Raw genomic sequence first — 21,915 nt, 5'->3', positions numbered from 1 at the left:
GCCCTGAAGGACGCATAAGAGTTCAATGAACCCCTTTAGGGAGAAAAGGAGCGTGCTTCTGCGAGTCGCGGGCGTGGGAGGCCCAGGACTTCTGGTGTCGTTTCCGTTCCGGGGTGCGGGCCTTCCCCCGGGGCGGCCTGCGTCTGACGCTGCACACCACCGTGCGATCTTTCGGTGCTCCCGGGGCCCACAGCCGCGGTCGGGATCACCCCCGGACGGGCGCGAGGGGGCGGGGGAGGAGGAGGAGCAGGGCTGCCAGCGCGCTCGGCGTGCGCGGCCCCGCCCCGCGAGCCGGGCTCACGCAGGACCGGGCCCCGCCCCGCGCGCCGTCGCTCTGCACAGATTTGCTTTCGCCTTCCTTGGTCCCCTTCGCCCCGCCCCTTCTCCGTCCGTCCAATCAGAACTCGGTGTCGCGCTCCCTGGGGCGGGAAGCCCCGCCCCAGCAGCCCCAGGCCAATCGGCGGCGCGTCCGCGGGGTGGGGGCGGGTCCCGGGCAGGGCGCGCGGCGCCGGGAGCGCCAGGGGCAGTCGGGAGCGGGCGGCGCCGGCGCGAGGCGGACGCGGCTGCTGGCTGCGAAGCGGGTCGGGCGAGGCCGGTGAGGACGCGGCGGGCGGCGGCCGGGGAGCGCGGGGCTGGGCTGGGCCTCGCCAGGTGGGCGGTGAAGCCGGAGGCCGGAGGCCAGGGCCGGGCGGGCGCGAAGGCCGCGGTCCACCGAGAAAGTCCGCGTCCGGCCTCTGAAGGCCTTCGTGAGGCGGCGGCCGCTCCTAGACTGGTCCCCGTTAGAGAAGCGCCCGTCTGCGGGGAGCTGGCCGGGTGGAGGCCGGCGGGGCGGGCGGGCCGGAGAGTGTCCCGCGTGGGCGCCCGGGGTGGGCCGTGGCGGCCGGCGGGGCGGGCGGGCCGGGGAGTGTCCCGCGTGGGCGCCCGGGGTGGGCCGTGGCGGCCGGCGGGGCGGGCGGGCCGGGGAGTGTCCCGCGTGGGCGCCCGGGGTGGGCCGTGGCGGCCGGCGGGGCGGGCGGGCCGGGGAGTGTCCCGCTTGGACACCCGGGGCGGGCCGGGGAGTGTCCCGCGTGGGCACCCGGGGTGGGCCGGGGAGTGTCCCGCGTGGGCACCCGGGGTGGGCCGTGGCGGCCGGCGGGGCGTGGGCATGGGGGTGCCCAGTGGAGGCCCACCAGGAGCCACAAGTAGAAGCTCAGAAGGCAGTTTGAGTCTTTCCTTAAGTTGTATCTTAAAGGTGTGAATCAAGTGTTTAGTGTTAATGTTTTTACTCTGCTGTGAGTCTAGAAATAATCCTAAGCCAGTGGGAAGCCTGATAAGAGAAAGCCATGAAAATTGGGGACCAGAAATGGCCCAGTGCATTACAGAACCTGGATTATAAGCACCTTTTCCATTTTTACTAGTGCCGGGAACCACTGATGGCCTTTCATGTGGCACTGATGGCTGTGAAAAACAAATTAAAACAAGGCATCACTGATGGAAATAATGTCAATACATAGTGTTGAGAAAGGATAGAAAGATTTAAAACCCAGGCCTAAATCTTTAACAGGGTGGATTTTCTCTCTAGGTTTGTTTTTTTTTTTTTCCATGAGGTATTTTTGGCCGGACCACTGTGAAAATGTTTGATACCATCAGGTGGCCTTGGGGGAGAGTGTTGGTCTTGTGTAGACGGCATTGTAACAGGCCACACAGATTTTCTCAGCACCAGAGACATGGGAGAGGACGTTTCAGATAAGGAGGAGGCAGGGAGAAACCTTTGCTAGTAGGCCAAATATAATTTAAATTTTCTGTATCTGCTGTTTTTTGAAAGCTTTTGTGAGTTCCTGGCCAGCAAAGGGCATTTGGGAAGCACTTCATGCCTGTTATTTATTCACTTCTCCCAAAATCTTCAGAGACGTGACCAGGTTGCACAGACCCATTTTAAAATAGAGGAAAAGGAGGTTCAGGGAAGTGGAAGGGCTGGTTTAGTATCACACCCTGGGGTATTTGCAAAGCCAGTCATCCGCCCATCCTTCTGTGCCATTGCCGCATTGGGTATTTTCATTATGTGGCTCACTATTAGCAAATTAGATGCTGACAGTGCAGTTTCCTGAACTGCAGAAGTTTGCTGGCTCATTTATATGCGGGACTGTCAGTTGTTAGTAGACTTCTAGGTTCCTTTTGTTCTAATTTCTTTCCCAAAGAGGAAGTTGATATAAGATATGTTTGTTTATCTCTGCCTCAGTTTCCCTATCTATAAAACAGGTTTAAAATTTACCTACCTCATAGGGTTGCTGTGAGGACTAAAAGTCAATTAAAAAGCTGTAAGATGCCTGGCACACAGTAAGTACTTAGTAAATGTTAGCAATTATTATTATTACCAGGTAGAAGAATAATCTGAGAGGACAGTAGAACTAGTCAACCCTGGATATTTATAAAAATAAATAGAGAATTAGGCAATAATTAACACATTGACTGCCACACTTTAGAAAAAAAATTTTGTCCTTGGGGCCACGGTGTTTTATTATGAAAATAGAATAAAAACTTCGAAAACAAAATGATCCTTTCTGGCCGGGCGCGGTGGCTCACGCCTGTAATCCTAGCACTCTGGGAGGCCGAGGTGGGCGGATCGTTTGAGCTCAGGAGTTCGAGACCAGCCTGAGCAAGAGCGAGACCCCATCTCTACTAAAAATAGAAAGAAATTATATGGACAGCTAAAAATATATATAGAAAAAATTAGCTGGGCATGGTGGTGCATGCCTGTAGTCCCAGCTACTCGGGAGGCTGAGACAGGAGGATCGCTTGAGCTCAGGAGTTTGAGGTTGCTGTGAGCTAGGCTGAAGCCACGGCACTCACTCTAGCCTGGGCAACAGAGTGAGACTCTGTCTCAAATAAAAAAAAAAAAAAAAAAAAAAAACAAAATGATCCTTTCTAAATTAATGAAAAATTTGTTATTTTTTATTGTTTTCTGTGTGTGAGTTATATGCAACTTGAAAAATAGTTCTCGCTCCCAAAGTGAAGAAATGTGTGAGTTACATGTGCTACACAAGGCCCCGGGCTCGTGGCAGTTATGTGTTAAGCAAGGTTATCCTGCTTGGGAAGGATGTGAGCTGGATTGCCAAGCCAAAAGGTCAGCACACGAGCAATTCCGTGTGAGTCGGTTTAAATCCTTGGCCCCGAGGAATTCTGTTCCCTCATTTCTTTGCAAACGCTCCTGCTTCCAGTCACATCAGTTCCTCTTCTGTATTCAGACTGCATCAGATTTTTCTCACTGCTGCTAACCCTTTTCAGCTCTGTTCTTGTTTTTCCTTCACCCACTTACATACCGGCTTGCCAGCTTACCACCTTACTCAGCGCGTCGTGAGCTTCATACACGCAGCGTAGTGCCAGGTAAAACCGCATTGTGACGTTAGATGCTGAGTCGAAGTGACTCCAGTCATGTTCTCTGAGATGGGGACGTGGAGGGTTGTCTGTAGTGTATTTGTCTGTACTAGGGTTTTACCGTGGCAGCTGGGACTTGAAATTTGAGGGTCCCACAAAACAATATGGTAAAGCCTGGTGTTTGGTGGTTTTCTGGGGAGTGTTTATGTTGTTGGTGATTCTGTAAATTAGCCTAATCTTTTTGGGGAACAACTAACGGTATAGTGATAAAGATTTTGATTTTGGAATCCCACTTTTGAAAACAAATAATCTGTTAAGCAAACCTTGCTATGCCAGCATGGTCGAGCGCTGCAGCCAGAAAACACGCAACAGCAGGCCCTTTGCCATCCTCCCCTCCAAGCAAAATTTGAACCATTTTGATCCATGGAAATATGCTTTAAAATATGCCTTAACTGAAAAGGCAAAATGGCGTGTACACAGCAATTAGAGTGTTGCAAAAATAGGTGAGGATGTGGACAGGACCAGGAGGGAGGTTACAGTGATGTAAGTGGTTTTATTGTAGAGTCATGGGATTGTTTTCCCCAAACTGGTGTTTTACTTTATAGCCATTTTGAAATTCAGAAGCTACAGATAATGTGGTAGGGTGTAACGATGCAGTGATGCATCTTGCTTTGTCCCGGCTCTCCCTCCCAGCCCATCCTCCTGATTGCATCTGAAAATAAACATTTGATCACATCACATCCCAGCTACAAAACCTGCTTAGGTTTGGGATTCCATCCATTTGGCCCACGGGCGCCCTCACAGCCCAGCTTGAGGCCGCCTCCCCTGATGTCTTGGCCCAGCCACACTCAACCTCTCACCCTTTCCCAGCTGCTCCTGCAGTTTCTGTACAGTTCCCCTTCCCCGTGCGCACACTGTGCCCTCTGTCCACCTGGTCTCCTGCTCTCCTGCAAGGCCCAGCTCCAACATTATGCCTGGGAAGCTGTGCTGGGTCAGGCCGGCACCTTCCGTGGCGCTGCCTCTTTCTTTCTGTTCTCTCTGTGACTGCAGTGGGCAGCTGGTCACTTGTCTCCCTTTCTGGATTAAACTCCTCTATCTCTGTGTGCCTTGTGTACACCATGGAAGCAGGGTGGGGTTGAAGCCACTTGTGGAGCTGAGTGACTGCCAGCAAGTCACTCACCTTTCCAGGCCTAAGTTCCCTGGTCTGTAAAGTGGGGTGCCAGCTGTACACGGTTGTTTTGAGGATTGAGATGATGTAAGCGAGGGGCTTGGCATGAGCCTCCCAGCCATGGTCACCTGGGGCATGATAGCTGTTGTAACGTGTGCCAGGGTGTTCTTGAGGCCTTGACTCAGGTATTGTCTTCTTGTCTTCCTGCCTCCACCTGACAGATTCCTCTCTGCCATCTCACTTTCTCCAAGGCACTTACCACCATTTAACATACTGTACAGCTCAGCATGGTGGCTCACACCTGTAATCCCAGCACTCTGGGAAGCTGAGGCGGGAGGATTGCTTGAGGTCAGGAGTTTGAGAGCAGCCTGAGCAAGAGCAAGACCCCGACTCTACTAAAAATATTAATAGAAAAAATTAGCAGGGCAACTAAAAATAGAAACAAAAAATTAGCCAGGTGTGGTGGCACACACCTGTAGTCCCAGCTACTCGGGAGGCAGAGGCAGGAGGATCGCTTGAGCCCAGGAATTTGAGGTTGCTGTGGGTGAGGCTGACGCCATGGCACTCACTACGCCTGGGGAACAAAGCAAGACTCTGTCTCAAAAAAAAAAAAAAAATACTGCACTGTTTTCTTTGCTTTTGCCCATTATATTGGGAGAGATTTTTCTCTTAAAAACTCCTGTATCCCTAAGCATTTAGACTTGCCTAATACAGAATAGGTGCTCAATAAATGTTTTAGTGAATTAATCAAATTTCATCTGGGGCAGAGGCAGATGCCAGGTTTTATGGGGCCTGAAACATATACAGTCTTGGGGGAAGGGAGAACTCTTTAAGAATACAAAGTTACAAATAAAAACTAATTTAGAAAGTGAATATTTAAATGAGAAAAAATAAGTTACAGATTTGAAAAAGCTGATCAATAATACAACTAAATAGAGAAAAATGGAATTGGTTAATATTTCTCTGGCTATGTACTTTTTTATTTTATTTTCCTATGACAGTGAGAGGATAGATGCAGTGATTCTTCTAGCATAATTCATATTATTGATAAAATGCATAAAACGTGATTTCCCACATAGAGACATCTTTGCTGTTTCTAGCACTGTTATAGATTTGTGTCCCAGAAAAGCCGGCATTGTGGTAAATTTTACTTTGCAGAATTTACAAAAGGAAAAAAACACATCTAAGGCACACTTATAATTGCACTGCTGCATTATTGACTTTTTCTGGCAGGTGAGGACTTCTGTTTTGACTGCTTAGAACTGAACTCTCCACTTACACTTTCAAATACATGTGATGATACATTTCCCACTAGTGAACATCTGGCTCCCTGCATTTCAAACCTTGTTTCTTTTCTGTGTCCTGTGCTGGGCCCCATGGGACTTACTCAGAGTGGCCTTGCTCACATTGCTGCAGGACTCCTCGCCCTGCACCTTTGTTTCATAAAACCCTGGTGACCCGGCACAGTGGGTGACAGCAGATGCTGTACTTGCATTGAGATGGCTGGTAATCACCTGAGTGTACACAGAAATAACCGCAAACAGCATGAATGTGTCCCATTAAACCCAAACTCAATTTGTCTCCAACTCAGTGTGCCTTTAGCTGGATCCCAAAAATGCCAACAGCCCCTCCTGACTTGAAGGGGAAGAGGAACAGAGGCATAGTTGCACTGGGAAAAAGGCAGCAGTCTTAATTGATTGAAATTAGAAATCTTTTTGGTAAATTTTACAACAGCATATGGTCATAGGCTGTGGTCTCCAACCTCTGGGCTGTAGACCAGGCTGCAGAGCTCTGGCCCCCCTGCCCACCAGTCTGTGGAAAAATTGTCTTCCATGAAACCGGCCCCTGGTGCCAAAAAGGCTGGGGATGGCTAACCTTAGGGACACTTTGCTTAAGGCCTTTCCTGGGACCTTGGAAGGAGCTTGTGGAAGTGAGGGGCCCAGAAGCCTGAGCCAGACGAGCTCTGTAGTCAAGCTGCGTTTGTAGGGACAGTTTTCCTGGCCCTGTGCTTGAAGCCAGGCAACCCAACAGAGGCTTGTCGGGTGAGGGTGCTCAGTGTGTCTTCCAGTGGCCAGTAGGAATGTGTTCGGAAGGAGAAAGTAGTTTTAGAAATGTGTATAAATTATTAGGATTTATTAAATCTTTTGGCCCCTTTATGATTAAAATCCCTATTGTTTTAGTAGTACAGTAGTTAATAAGATGTATGTTGGGAAATAAGTCCAATGTCTGAGCAAGAAATAGATCTCAGAGAGTGTTTAAAGATATTAATTTTTGTTTTAATTGAACTATTTTAGAAAAAAGAGAAAATACAACTCTTAGAGAAGAGACAGAATAGTTATTTTTGCTTTCTCTTGGAAGCTGAGCCATGGCACAGTGTACCAGGATTCTGCAGAACAAACATCTGACTTCAAAGGTAATGTATACTCATTACTGTAGGCCATTTCAGATACAGAAAATCAGGAAGAAAATAAAAATCACCTCTCCTGCCTCTCCCGGTGATAACCACTGTAAACATTGTGAAATGCATGGATGTGGAGCTCTGGTTCCGGGAGGTGGAGGAAGCTCATACCACCTGCCTCTCCGACTAACTGTGGTCGTCACACCTGGACATGTGCAGGGCGTGCTGTTGGGTGCTGGCAGCTAACCAGGAACAGGCAGATGGGGTGAAGGCCAGAGTTTGAAGTACCACTGTGCTGGCAGTAAGTTTCCTGTTTTCCTCCAGCACCCCCTAGCCTGCACTTAGGGGGTGGCAGTGGGTACCAGGTGTGAACAGGGAGAGCTTCCAAGAAACCTCCCAGTTTGGGCTCCAGGAGAGAGTAAGAGAAAGCCACCATATTTTCTCCCCTCTCTCCAGTCAATCCTATGGCAGTAGGAGCCTGTGGACGCCTAAAACGCTTAGGGAGCGGGGGAAACCCCTATTGCTTTTTTACCTCTTCTCTCCTGCAGCTTGGTCACAGGTGAGACACAGTCACAACAAGTGCCTGACAGAGCAGGGTAATTAAAGCCCCAGGTTTCTGGCTGGAGACTGAAAATGGGAGCCTGAGGCAATTGGAAGTTATACCAGGAAATATAGAGAGGGAGGAGGTCAGGGACGTGACCCCATACCATGCTAATCAACGTACGGGCCCAGCACTGAGCCGTGCGTGCTTGGCTCTGACCCCGAACATCCTGCGAAAGACTTTGAGACCGTGGTTAAGGGGTAGACCATCGTCTGGGAGCCAGGCTGACGCTGGGTGCGTAGGGCACATGCAGGACATTGCTGAGGAGCACCACAGAGGCACTGGAGATAGAGGTGACGCTGAGACCACATTCCGCAGAAGGCTGCCCAGCCAGGCCAGTGCCTGCTCAACAAAAATGTCAACATTCCCCAAAGGATTTAAACAAGGCCCAGAGTCTCTAACAGCACAGTATTAAAAATGTGCAGGATATAATGGAGAATTACTCAGGAAAGCATCAACTTATATGAGAAAAGACAGGCTAAAGCCAAGATAGTGCAGATATTGGAATTATCTGACACTTACCTGTCATTATCTGCAGAATTGTGGCCTCCGTGACCTTGACCTCCTAGTGTTTACCCTGGGAATGTGGGGCATACATGGCCAACACACTTCGCAGATGTAATAAACTACTAATCAGCTGGCCTTGAAATACCGAGGTTGGCCTAGATTATCCAGATGGGCCTCATGAGCCCTTAGATGAAGAAATCTTTGTCTAGGAGCAGAAGAGGAAGGCAGAGAGACTGGAGGCATGAGAAGTTTTTGGCATACCATTACAGACTCCAGAAATGGACGGCCTTGAGCCAAGGAATGCAGGTGCCTCTACAAACCAAGAATGACTGACAGCCAGCAAGGAATAGGGACCTCAGTCCTACACCCACATAGAACCAAGCGATCTGGGAAGTGCATCTCTCCCGACCCCGCTGAGAATCCAGGTAGGACCCCAGGCCAGCTGGCACCTTGACTTAGGCCTTGTGAGTCCCTGAGCAGAGAACCTTGGTGAGCTACACTGCACCCAGCCTCATAAACCACAGACACTGTGAGATAACGACAGGCTGTTATTTTCAGCTGCTAAATTTGTGGTAATCTGTTAAGGCTACAATAAAAAAAAAAAAAACGAAAACTTTAAAACACCTACTATTAGTATATCCCAAGAAGTAAAGCTACTCATGAAATAGATGGATATATCGAAACTCTGGGCAAGAAAATAGAAGATATAAAAAAGAAGTAATAGAAAATAGATGATATAAAGAAGCGAAAATTATAGTGAAAATACAATAAGTTAAATAAAATGGAGGTGCTAAAGGAAAGGGTGAATTCATAGTGCGTGGATGTACAATTCTTTAAATCAAATTTTTTTGTTTTTGAATCCTGAAGAATTTGTGTTATAATCTATTGGCCTGGGAGCCAAGATGCTGGCTGCTCATCTGGCTTTGTGCAGAGTGGCTGCGGGACTGGGCCAGCTTTTCATAAAGTAGAAGCAGGAGCCTCCCTCTTCCTCTCTCCCAGCTGTGAACTCATCCAAGGATTCCTTGAATCCTCATGTGCATCAAAAATTGTTGCTAGATTTGTTGTTTTTTGTTTGTTTTTTTGAGACAGAGTCTTGCTCTATTGCCAGGGCTAGAGTGCCGTGGCGTCAGCCTAGCTCATGGCAACCCCAAACTCCTGGGCTCAAGCGATCCTCTTGCCTCAGCCTCCCGAGTAGCTGGGACTACAGGTGTAAGCCACCACGCCCGGCTAATTATTTCTATATATATTTTTTTAGTTGTCCATAAAATTTCTTTCTATTTTTAGTAGAGATGGGGCCTCACTCTTGCTCAGGCTGGTCTTGAACTCCTGAGCTCAAACAATCTGCCCTCCTTGGCCTCCCAGAGTGCTAGGATTATAGGCGTGAGCCACCACGCCCGGCCTGTTGTTTTTTCTTTAACTCTAGAAATTCCAAACATCCACAAAAGTAGAGAAAATAATATATGAAAGCCATGTATCCAGCTTTAATAATCAACACTTGAGCAATCTTTTTTTTTTTTTTCTTATATCCCCCTCCACTGATCCCCAGCTCGTTGGGTTATCTTAAAGCAAATCCTAGACATTATTCCATTTTATCCATAAATACCTTACCATTTATCTCTAAGAGATAGGGACTTTTTCCCCTTCATATACCCACAATACCCTAAACACCAAGAAAATAACATTAACTTTTTAAATATCTGATATACCTAGTTACTATTTAGATTTCCCTGATTGTTCTGTAAATATTTAATTCAGTATTCAAATAAGGTCCACAAAGCATTTGGCAGGTAACATCTCTCACACACACTCTTTTTTTTCCATTCATTGAAGAGAGGAGATCATCCTATAGAACGTGCTGTTCTCTGAATTTCCTTTTAGCCCTTTTATTCCTTAGGATATATGTTACTGGTGGTGTAGAATGCAGTCACTGGGATTTAAAGCCACTGGAAGTCATTCTCTGTGAAGTTTAGCTGCTCTCTTGATACAGATTTAGGACCATTTGTTTCATTTTGTTTGGGTTTTTAGGACTTCTTTAAAATACTGATTTAATTTTGCTTTCTAACTCTGTAAAAACATTTATAAAGTTCCCAAATAACAGTTAAGCACAGTTGAAAGTACGGTTTCCAGCATTGTCTTTTCCACCCCTTTCCCCTACTCCCCCATAGGTAACTATTTTCATTAGTTTGTGGTTTATCCTTCTGTTGCTGTTGTTTTGTGAATATAAACAAATGCATATATTTATATTCCTCCTCTTATAATAGAAGTTAGTGTGCCACACACCTGGTTTTGTACCTTGCTTTTATTCACTGTCGTACCAAAGCAGCATACAGAGATCTTCTTGCCTTTTCTGTGCAGATTTGATGTTATATTGGGCAGCTTCATACCATCCCCCCAAAAAGTGTTGAGAATCTGTCAGTTATCCAGATTCATTTCAGCTCTTAAAACTCATTTTTCAGTTTATAGAATTTTGTTTAACATAAAACCAGAATACCTGGTTGTAGAGGCTCTAAAATACATTCTAAAGGAAATACATCTGATTAGTTTTCAGGCAATTAAAAAAAAAAAAACCCTAGGGAGTAAAATTGTAAGGTTTGCAAATATTGGTTATATACAAAGAAATCTCTTTGGAACAATAGTCCATGTGTATGCGTGGTGTCGAATTTGTCTGAAAGTGATCTTCCTTTTCTTGCGGACATTTAGCCACTATTGCGTATACTAAGGTAGGAAGGCTCTGATTCCATGATTTTTTGAGGTATATTTAATTTTTGGCTACTGAATACTATAAATAGCTGGAATCAAGAACACATCTCTTTTCAATTTTCACAGTCAGCTTCCTTATCACAGAATCGTGGATTCTCAGAGTTGAAAAAGATCTGATTAACCCCCCCTTCCCGCTGCCGTTTTCCAGGTGAAAAAACCGGGGCTGGGAGTGGTGAAGTGACAGTTTGTTAATGGTGGAGTTGGCATTGGAACCAGGTGTGCTGGCGCTGGCTCTCTGCCCTCCCAGGTTGCTGCTGCTTCCGTCCTTGTTCCCCAGGAGTGCCTGCCTTTTTATGTGGCCTTTTGTAAGTCCCAGCTTGGTGGCACCTTTCTGTGTTGGTAAGCTGCCCTTCCAACACCAGACGTTCTCCCTGGTGTTTGAGGGACAGCGTTGCCTGTGGTCCCGCCTCAGCCATTCAGCTTCATGCAGGTAAAACAGCCACCCTGCAGCACCTGCTGGAGAAGCGCGTGCAGGTGGGCTCCGCAGCCACTTCTGCCCAAGATTATGGTGCCAGACGTGATTGTTGGGATGCTCGTCATTGCCGTGCAACAGTGAAGTGGCCTTCGAGGCAGGTGTGTGTTTCTGCAGCCACATTCTGGGCAGGGACACGGAGGCCAGCCCCCGCCCCTGCCTGCTGCCTCCCCAGCCAGGGGTTTCTCATCAGCTCCTTGATGAGGCTTCGGCTTTCCCACATTGACTAAGCTGCTCAGTTGCTTATTTAAAAAAAAAAAAAAAAAAATCAGTCCTGGTTAGAAAGGAGCTAGCAAAGGACCCGTCTCTTGCCAGTGAAGGGGGAGTGCAGCCCAGCGTCCCGCAGGGAAGCACATCCGACCGCCGAGGGGATTTCAGGACTTTGGACAAGTGCAGTGACAGTGAGAAGTGTCCTGTTCCGCTTTCTTCAGTTGCTCAGTACAGGAGGGTTTTTGTTATTTTATTGATTCTCCTAAAAAAGACAACCGAAGAGATCTTAAGGCAGGTAATTTTTTATTGCATAATAGACATTAGAAATCGTGGCAAATTCCCTTTACCGTTGACGGTGGCCGGCAGCAGGCGGGCAGGCGCAGTGGTCCCAGGAGCCGTGCGGTCCTCCAGCAGAAGGGAAGCGTCCTGGTGGCCAGTTTCGGGCCCAGGTCTAATCTCTGTCACTTCTGAGTTATGTGTTCTTTGGCAGGCCTTTTTTTGTTTGTCTTCTAGTAAATTTTATTTTTTAAGGGCAGTTTTAGGTTCACAGCAAAATTGAGCAGAAGGTAAAGAGATTTCTGGTCTATCCTCTGCCCCACATAAGCACAGCATCCCATGTCATTCTCACCCAAATCCTTGGCAGACTTTTGAGCTGAATTTTCCAACTTTAAAATGGAAATGATATGTCACAGGGTTTTTTATTGCTATTAAATGAGAATATATCCATAGGAGCTGAGTTTGCAGTAAAATGTCAGCAGTGGAAATTGTATCCAGCCTCCAGAAATATTTTTACGAATGAAGACTGCAAAGCATTTCATTCACGTGGAAAGGAGATGGAAAAATAAACCTGAGTTCCCACAGATCCTGGGTCTTTACGCGGCCGCTTTCCGCTGGGTTCCGTGCAGTGTCTCTGGCAGGAGTGGAGACGTGGGCGGGACTGACGTCAGCCTCCCGGGACTGCAGAACGCTGGTGCGCTGGGCCGGGCTGGTAGCTCTGCTGTGTTTCTGGTCTAGCTTGGGTATTCTTGCCTCTTTAATATTTACTTATAAGCACACAAAGCAAAACAAAGGTAATTTTTGTTAGTCATAATTTATGTAAAACAGATTCAGGGCATAAATTTTTCCTTTCATTTTTTTCCCATCGTCAGGCTGGAAGAAGCAGTCAGGCTGTGGCAAATGGTGTTGAATGAGCAGCCTACTATTTCCACAGGAAGTGTCCAGTTACGCTGCTGATTCTGAAATAAACTGATAGACCAAGACCGAGGTTAAACGACATTCACAGCCTTGGGCTCACCTATCAGTTTTCTCTTAAAGCTAAGTAATTATTAAATGCATGGTTTCTGCCACATTGCTGTTGTATAACAGCAAACAGATTTTTTTTTTAATAGCAGCAGGGCACTGCAGGGATTCCTCCAGTGAATTTGTCTTCAGACCAGCTTCAGGCACAAGTGTGTGTGGTGGCCCTGCGTCTCGCTTTAGCCACGCTGACGCCTTACTTTGGACTAGGTGGAAATGAGGATGTAAGCGCTGCTCTGAAGGTGTGCAGACCTGCAAAGACTTCCTCTCAGCCACGTGTTTTAGAAGAGAGTCTTGGTATTCCTTGAGCCAAGAAAAATGTTTTTCATTTGCCTAATATGTCTTTTGTTCTCAGGAGGGATGAAGCAATGTTAAATAAATGTGCTGTTTCAAATATATTTTTATTATAAAGTAAACACAGATATAAACTGCACAATAAAATGTATGGCTTCATGGATTATGAAGTGGACACTGTCCAGGTCAAGAAATAGAGCTGCGCTGGCAACCCCAGGAGTCCCTTCCCGGTCCCCATCCCAGTGACAGCCCCTCTGTCCCACCAGGAGGGACCATTATCCTGACTCTCCTAGTAATAACTTCCTTGCATTTTCTTTTTATAGTTTTGCCACCTGAATGTGTACCTCTGGGCACTACAGGTTAACCTTGTTTATTTTTTTAGAGGTATGTGCTTACGCATGACTTTCTTGTAATGAGTAGAAGAGAAAGAACCTGAAGAAATTTTTCTATATAAAATTATCAAGGAAAAAAATGAGAATTACACAGCAGAATAAATAAGAGAAATGACTTCTAAAAATATATTTTGGTTATATATATGTTTTCAGAATTGTAGCCTTACTCAAAGAAAAGAATCACTTTGGCAACCAAGATAAAACACCCTCTGCCTTGTTTGGGGAGAACCCACTCTTGGTGGCTCAATATTTGGTAAATGTTGTGAACTGACTGAGAACTCATAGGTCATTTATTTGTATTCTCACCTGTTTTCCCACTGGAGGTACCTTAAGGATGGAAGTCGTCTTCACTCACGTGCCCTAACTTCAGCATTAACTGCTCAATAAATGAAAGTTTGTAGAAAGACAAATACCGCATGTTCTCATGGAGGTAGAGGGTAAAATGATGGTTGTCAGCAGCTGGGAAGGGCAGCTGGGGTGGGGGATAGAGAGGGCTGGTTAATGGGCACAAAGATATGGTTAGGCAGAAGGAATAAGACCTGGTGTTCAAGTAGCACAATAGGGCGACTGCAGTTAACAGCAATTTATTCTGTATTTCAAAATAACTAAAGGAGTGGATTTGGAATGTTTCCAGTGCGAAGAAATGATCAATGTTTGAGGTCATGGATGTCCCAAGGACTCTGATTTGATCTTACACATTGTATGCTTGTATCAAAATATCAGATGCACCCCACAAATACACACAACTGTGATCTATTCATAAAAATTAAAATGTGTGGAATTGAAAACGCTCATATTTATAGTTCTGAAAACGTCATATATCTCGTGTTTAATGTTAGTGTTGTGAAAACCGTACTTTTATAAGGTGATGTTGTTTGTGCTCACGGTCTTTTGTTACTGTCCCCTGTATAATACGTTGCGTGATGAGACAGTGGTGTTGGTGCACTGACTTCAAGTAAACGGAGCAAACATTTGCAGTCAGGATTCAGTTCCTGCCCTCAAGGAGCGTCCGGCAGGGGAGAGCATACGGCAGGGGAGAAGATGATGGGTAGCTGCTGACCTGAGCCTCGGGGTAGCAAATGCTCGGTGAGAGGAGCTGCCTGTTCCTTGGCGTTTGAACTGGCTTCGTCCGGAGGTGGACGGGAGATGCAGGGAGAGAGTGGTGCCCGCCTCATCCTGTCTCTCGTGCTTCTCACACTGCGCTTTTCCAGGGATTTTATCTTTCTTGTTTTCTACTTTCTCATTTGATAGATTGGACCTGTGTGGAAATCCTCACCCAAGGCTTGGATTTGCCTTTGTGGGGTAGGGTTTAAGAGTATAGTAGCAGGTGCTTGGCAGTAAGTCACTGAGAAGATACTTGAAACTAATTCAAGAGATAAAAGCTTCTTTTCTTGATTTATCTTGGTAACAAAATAAGCATGAAGAAGAGGAAAGGGCCAGGAGACTTAGAGCAGCTAAGTTGACGTGGAAGAGAATGGTCTAGGAATTTAGAGATTAATGTAGAGACTCTTTTTTTTATTTTTCTCTAGAGACAGGGTCTTGCATGTTGCCTAGGCTGCAGTGTAGTAGCATGATCTTAACTTCTGAGCTCAAGTAATCCTCCTGCCTCAGCCTCCTGAGTAGGACTCTGTAGACCTGTAGGACTACAGGTGCACACCACCACACCTGGCTAAGTTTTTTGTTTGTTTGTTTGTTTGTTTTTGAGACAGGGTCCCCAACTCCTGGGCTCAAGCAACCCTCCAGCCTAGGCTTCCCAAAGTGCTGAGGTTCTAGGCATGAACCATCGGGCCCAACCTGGTTAATTCTCGAAAAGTTTATCACACAGTAGTGGAAGCCCCTGAGGGTGATTCTGTGAGACAGAATGTTGGCGGCAGCCGAGTTCTTTGCTAAACATCGGCGGCTGGGTCTCACCTCCACCAGTTTTGTAACGTCTTTTGCCATACTCTTTCACTGTTAAATGTTTTTTAATTGACTTTCAAACATAAATAAGACATTTAAGAAGGAAACCTGCCATAAATAATAGGTAATTATATTATAAATACAATTAAAAACAAGCCAGTATTATTAGATTCTAGCTGATATTTAGCCTGCTCTTTCTTTATTAAAAACAATGAAGAGACACTTTACCGTCTGTATGTATCCCATAAGATCTTGTTGCAAACCTCAAATATACAAAAGAAAATTTATTTAAGAAAAAACCCAACTTGAATTTTTTTTTTTTTTTTTTTTTTTTTTTTTTTTTTTGAGACAGAGTGTCGCTTTGTTGCCCAGGCTAGAGTGAGTGCCGTGGCGTCAGCCTAGCTCACAGCAACCTCAAACGCCTGGGCTTAAGCAATCCTACTGCCTCAGCCTCCCAAGTAGCTGGGACTACAGGCATGTGCCACCATGCCCGGCTAATTTTTTTTTTTTCTATATATATTTTAGTTGGCCAGATAATTTCTTTCTATTTTTAGTAGAGACGAGGTCTCGTTCATTGCTCAGGCTGGTCTGGAACTCCTGACCTTGAGCGATCCACCCGCCTCGGCCTCCCAGAGTGCTAGGATTACAGGCGTGAGCCACCGCGCCCGGCCCCAACTTGAATGTTAAAGAAATAAAATTCACAGTGCATTAAAAAAATGAAGAGATTAGTCCTGTTAGACTTAATAGCTCGCAAACAAAGACCTTTCCCTTGGCACGACAAGGAGGATTGAAAAGGATGTGGGTTCCCCCCTGGGCAAGGTGTTTGACCCTCTCAGACCCTCATAGTGTTGTCTGTTGGGTGGGCTGTGGGCGGTGATGGGAGCTATTGTGAGGATGGGGGCAGGCAGGTGCCTCCTTCCCCCGTCTGGGCCGCCATTCAGGACCACACCTGAAATCACCTTCTGAACTACCAGGAGCATCCACTCCACCTGGTGAGACACAAATTAGAAAAACCAGGGCTTGTCAAGCCGGCAAAGCCAGGCCACGAGAGCGCGTGAATGCTTCGGACCTGGCCCTGCGTTCCCTGGCACGCGCTGCAGCTGTGCGGCTGGAGCTTCCAAAGGGTCCTCAGCGCCTCTGGGGTTGGGAGGGAGCTGTGCCCGGACGGGGCAGCAGCCCTGGGCCCTCTCGCGACTGCCAGGTGGGTGGCGATACTGTCACTTGGCTGTGAGGTCTTGCGCGTTAAATGAGGGGTTCACAGAGCACCCAGAAATACTGTGGTGCTTGTTGTTTTATGTTCTACTAAAGTGTGTCTGAGTGGAAGGTGATCCTTTTGAACTCTTTATTTGGAGGTAATTTAAGACTCGCAGAAGTTGGAAAAATAGTACAGAGAGTTCTTGCGTACCCGATAATTCTCTTACATGGTTTTAACATCTACATTGTGTGCTAATTCGTCCATGTTTTTTTTCTCGTTTTAGTGTTTTGCTCTTGGCTGGCGAAGCATGGGGGAAATAGAAGGGACATACCGAGTCCTGCAGACCACGGGGACACGCCTGGGTGCCCAGACCTCTGCGGGCGTCAGCACTCTGGAGCCTGGGCAGGCCCTGCCCCCCAGAGCACAGGAGAGGCACTTGCCCGTCAGAGTGAAGCTGCTGGACAACACCGTGGAAGTGTTTGACATTGAGGTAAGAAGCATGGTTTTTGGAGGCATATTTCCTTATATTTTCTAAAGGTGAAGTATTAGGTACCAAATTCCATTTTTCTGGTTAGACTTTGCCTATTTATCAAGTTGACCGAGAGTGGTTTTGGTAATAACAAAATCCTTGGAAACAGAGAATCTGAGTTCCTCCTTTTGGTTTGAAAAGTGGTAGTTCCTGTCTTTCATTTAAAATTCTGATAGAATTCAGTCTTTCCACTCTTACGAGAGGCTGAATAAGAGGACTGCTAGAGCGCAGACCGAGCCGGTGGCTTGCTGCTCACGGGCCTTCCCAGCGTGGCCACCTGGGTGCCTGGGTGAGGGGCACCGCCTGGCCTCTGTGTGTGTCAGCCTCCTCGTCTGCAGTGCGGGGTGATCACAGTCCTCCTGGGGAGGGGGGAGCTGAGGTGAGGGCTCAGAGACGCCACGCAGAGAGCCTGGCACGCAGCAGGCGCTGTACAGTGACCTCATGTGACTTGCTTCTCTAGGTCAACAGTAACACAGTTTCTGTTTTGCACATTTCCTAATAGATTGCACTGGTGTTGGCAAAAATAAAAATATGTGTGTGTATATCAATACTGAAGTAATAATGTTTACTTTTTACACCCATGTAATACATTAGAAAACATTTTTTCTGTTTTTCTAAATGGTATTGGAATGAATGTTGTTTTTCTTTCTTTCTTTCGTTTTCCTGGCTTATTTCTACAAGAAAGGCATGAATGTTCTTTTTAAAAATTATTTATTCTCATATGTAATACTTTCGTAAATTTTCTTTTTTCTAATTTTTTTTTATTGGTTTAAAGTTACATCTTTAGAAAATTTTCTTGCTCTTAATGTCAAAAAGGAAGGACGAGAGAATAAACTTAAACTCTAGAAGGAGGTTTATTTGTGCTTAGGGATTTCTGTTGAGGAGTCAAGATGCTACACAGAAGATGAAAAGACTGTTGAGAAGTGGGCCCGGCTGTGAAGGAACCTAATTAGGCTCTGGCCCCCTCATTGCAAAGTGCGCTGCACAGGAGGGGGGGGGAGGTTGGTGGGCTGGAGGGAGCAGCGTTCTGGACAGAGTGATCTCTGTGCGTGAGTGCTATTTGGTGGCAAGTGTGAGTGACGTTAGGACTTAAGGGGACCCTGAATGCTTTTCTTAAGGTCTTACCTGAGGAGGAAGTGAAATTTTTCATGGGGCAAGGGTGACCGAAACTAGTAGGACCTGTCTGTCCAGCTTCCCTAGTGGTTCCTGTGGCAGGAAGGTCTGAAGCTGAGCCACCTTTGAGCCCTGGAGAACTAGCCATTGTCCCCTCTCCAGCCCTTGGTGACTCCACTGCGGGAAACAAGGTGAAGGTCTGGAAACGTGAGGGGGCTCATGACTCTGTCCCGGTGAAACGTTTGGAAGAATTTCCGCCACATAGCCACCCTACGATAAACGTATTTGCTGTACTCTAGGCATGTAACAGGCTCAAAATTTAAAAAGGAAAAGAAATATAAAAGAATTACACTCTTCAGGGTTTACTTTTGGAGTTCTTTTTCTGTCCAGCTTAATGGTCTTTATCAATTAAAACTAGAACCCAGAAGAAAAACAGCACACATTTATTGTTGAGTCATAAATACGATATAATCTTTCTTTTAAAAATTCACTTTTACTGAGTATATGGGTCATTTTGTAACTAAGGAAACTGGAGATACTAGTTTGTGAAAGTTTCAAAATTTTTAAAGCTTATCAGAATTTTAGTAAGTGAGATTATTGTTTCTATTAATCAAATATAATTATCATGTTTGGTAACTCTGTCAGAATTACCAGAAGTTAAAGAATTTCATTTGAAAAAAAATATGCTGTTGTGTATCCTGAGTTGGATGAGGTACTTTTTATGTTGTGTTACCCACGGATACACACCTTTTAGGGGGAGTTAAAATTCAATACATTGTATTGTAAGTTAATTGTATTCTACTTCCAAGTATCCTATCCTCCACATGTGTATCAGTTAGTTTTGCTAGGTAACAAATCACCCACCCGACATTTAGTTGCTTAAAAAAAACAAACATTTAATAATTCCCACAGATGTGTGTATTTGTTTGGAGGCTCTGCTGGGCTGGCTAGGAGGGGCTTGGGGGTCGGGGGTGACCTTACCCCCACGTCTGGGGACCCAGGTGGATCCTCTCTCTGTGCAGACTCTCATCCTCCCTTGAGCCCACCTGGCCTCATTCCGGTGGTCCTGGAAATGTTCTCCCTGTTTTATTGATCAAAGCAAGCTACCAGGCTGGCCCTGACTCAAGGAGTGGAGAAGTAGAATCACCTTGATGGGGGAGTGGCAAGGAACTGGTGGCCACTTTCTGTAGTCTACCCTGACAGCTGTTGCCAGTGGAGCAGGGCGCAGCCTCTGGAAATAAGACTGTCTGTGGCGCTCTGGGTTCAGGTGTCGTCGGGCTGGGCTGGTGTTTGGGGCCTGCCCTCGGGACAGTGGCTCCCCTGCCCTTGCAGAGGCAGGTGTGCCCTGCTCCTTCGTCCTCACTGTCTGCCGGGGCGCTGTGGCTCGGGCTGGTGCTGACTTGGGTCCCCGTCACTGTCCTGTGGTCACTCATCCCCTGGCCTCATTCACATTCTCTCTTCCTGCCCCTTTTTATATGTGGACTGTGGTCAGGTGGTTTTTGCTGTTGCACCTGTGAGCTGGGGCAGACTGGTGGCTGCAGGAGAATGTAGCGGCAGTGGATGTAGGGGCATCCAGAGCCCAGCCTGGGCGGGTTTGTCCCAGTGAAGACACTGGGTCCCAGTGCCTGCCTCTGGCTGCCCGTCTGGAATGCAAGTTCTGGGAGGGCAGGGGCTTCCTTGTATCTACTTCTGTGTCTCTAGTGTGTGGAACAGTGCCTTGCTCAACGAATGTGTGTGGGATGAATTCAGTCAAAAGTTAGATTTGGTTAGCATGCTTTCTTTAAAAGCATTTTGAATTTTTTCCTCTATAGCAGTATTTTCTTATTTTTTTTTTATTTCTGCATATTATGGGGGTACAAATGTTTAGGTTACGTATGTTGCCCTTGCCCGCCCCCCCCCCAGTCAGAGCTTCAAGCCTGTCCATCCCCCAGACGGTGAGCATGGTACTCATTATGTATGTATACACCTACCCCCCTCCCCCTCCCTATAGCAGTATTTTCTAACCTCAGGGATTCAATTTTGTTTTGTTTTGGGGTTTTTTTGCCATATACACCTATCTTATTGTCTGCTCCTTGATTTTTTTTTTTTTTTCCTTAATTCTTAAGCAGCAGTGTATTTCCAGGGAGATATGCTAATGTTATACTTGGAAAACACCAGTTGTGTGTTCACATGGTTACGAAACCTGGCATTGTGCAGAACCCTCTAGTTGTTACTGAAAGTTTATATTTAAGGAACCTTTTCAACATAGGGAAAAAATTTGACATTTAGTTGTTTTTAAAATGCTTATTTTTTTGCTTTGGTGAAAATACAGACAGCGTGGCTGGAGTCCTCCATGTTGGTGCTTATGTCTGTCTGTCCTTGCAGAGTCTGTGGTTAACTGTTTCACGTATGCCTGCAACAGGCAAGCCCTGGCTGTCCTCGTTATATTTTCTTCAGAAAAGTAAGCTGTGCACATCCCCAGTTTTACTTATATCTCCCATCTCCCAGAGTGTACAAAAGAAAATTTGTTTTCTATCAAGGCAGACTGCCACAGGAATGGTGAATTGATTCTATTTATTTTTTATTTTATTACTTATTTTTTCACTAAAACTGTTCTGGTATTATGGCAAGTGATTCTAAAGCAAAGACTGCCGACATGGCAGCTGGTGGAGCTGATTGGGGACAGGGGAGACTTTTGTCCCAGCTCCTCCTTCCTAGGCCTTCCAGGTAGCGCATGCGTGTTTATCCTTCCTGCCCGTACGCCAGCATGGTTTGAAGCCAGCAGCTAGGACCTGCGCTTTCCTGTTCAGTACGTAACAGTATTGGAAAGTAAAGCTGAGCTGAAACTTTTTAGCAGCTTTATATAGATATAAGTCACAGACCATTCAGGTCACCCAGTCAGAGTATGCAAGTCAGTGGTATTTAATATTCACAGAAATGTGCAGCTGTCACCAGGCAATCTTAGGCCATTTGATCACCTCAGAAATCAACCCCACATCTTATAGTTGTCACCTCCCATCCTCTGTCTCCCTTCCCCTCAGCTCTAGGCAAATAGTAATCTACTCTCTCTCCCTGTAGATTTCCCCGTTCTGGACATTTGTATGAACGGGATCGTATAACATATGGTCTTATGTGACTGGCTTCTTTCACTTAGTGTGTGTTTTAAAGGTTCCTCCTTGTTGTAGCGTATTTCATGACTTCATTCTTTTGCGTGGCTAAATATTTCATTACTTGGATGTACCACATTTTGTTTATCCATTCCTCAGTTGACGGACATTTGGATTGTTTCCACCTTTTGGCTGTTGTGAATCATACTGCTATACAGATTAACGTACACGTTTTTGTGTGAATGTATGTTTTTGTTTCTTTTGGGTATACACTATACAGTCAGTCATCCCTCTGTATCCTAGGGGAATTGGGTCTAGGACCTCTAAGGATACCAGAATCCACAGATGCTCAAATCCCTTACATAAAATCGTGTAGCATTTGCATATAACCTACTTTTAATCATCTCTAGATTATTTATATTACCGGATACAATGGAAAAGCTATGTAAATAGCTGTTACACTGTGTTGAGGTTTTTTGTATTATTTTTTTATTGTACTGTTATTTTTTTATTATTATTTTTTAATATATTTGATCTGCGGTTGGTTGAATCTGCAGATGTAGACTCCGTGGACTCCGAGGGCTGACTGAGTGCCGAGTGGAGTGGCTGGGTCCTGTGGTAACTCTGGGTGTGATTGTTAG

At 46.1% G+C, this 21,915-nt stretch overlaps 1 protein-coding gene across 3 annotated transcripts in view; it reads left to right on the top strand.

Moving 5' to 3' along the window:
• The first annotated feature begins 549 nt into the window (after positions 1-549).
• FARP2 (FERM, ARH/RhoGEF and pleckstrin domain protein 2) overlaps positions 550-21,915 on the top strand; it is a 114,566-nt gene continuing 93,200 nt past the window's right edge. For all 3 annotated transcript variants that reach the window (XM_069476233.1, XM_069475327.1, XM_069474615.1), the window contains exons 1-2: positions 550-595; positions 16,830-17,036. In XM_069476233.1, the coding sequence (XP_069332334.1) occupies positions 16,854-17,036 (183 nt within the window). In that variant the 5' untranslated portion in view covers positions 550-595; positions 16,830-16,853. The remainder of the gene's footprint in view (positions 596-16,829; positions 17,037-21,915) is intronic.

Source organism: Eulemur rufifrons, chromosome 1, assembly GCF_041146395.1.
Source record: "Eulemur rufifrons isolate Redbay chromosome 1, OSU_ERuf_1, whole genome shotgun sequence".
Lineage (NCBI taxonomy): Eukaryota > Metazoa > Chordata > Mammalia > Primates > Lemuridae > Eulemur > Eulemur rufifrons.
Note: the sequence above shows the minus strand (reverse complement) of the source record. Positions and strands in the feature narration are given on the sequence as shown.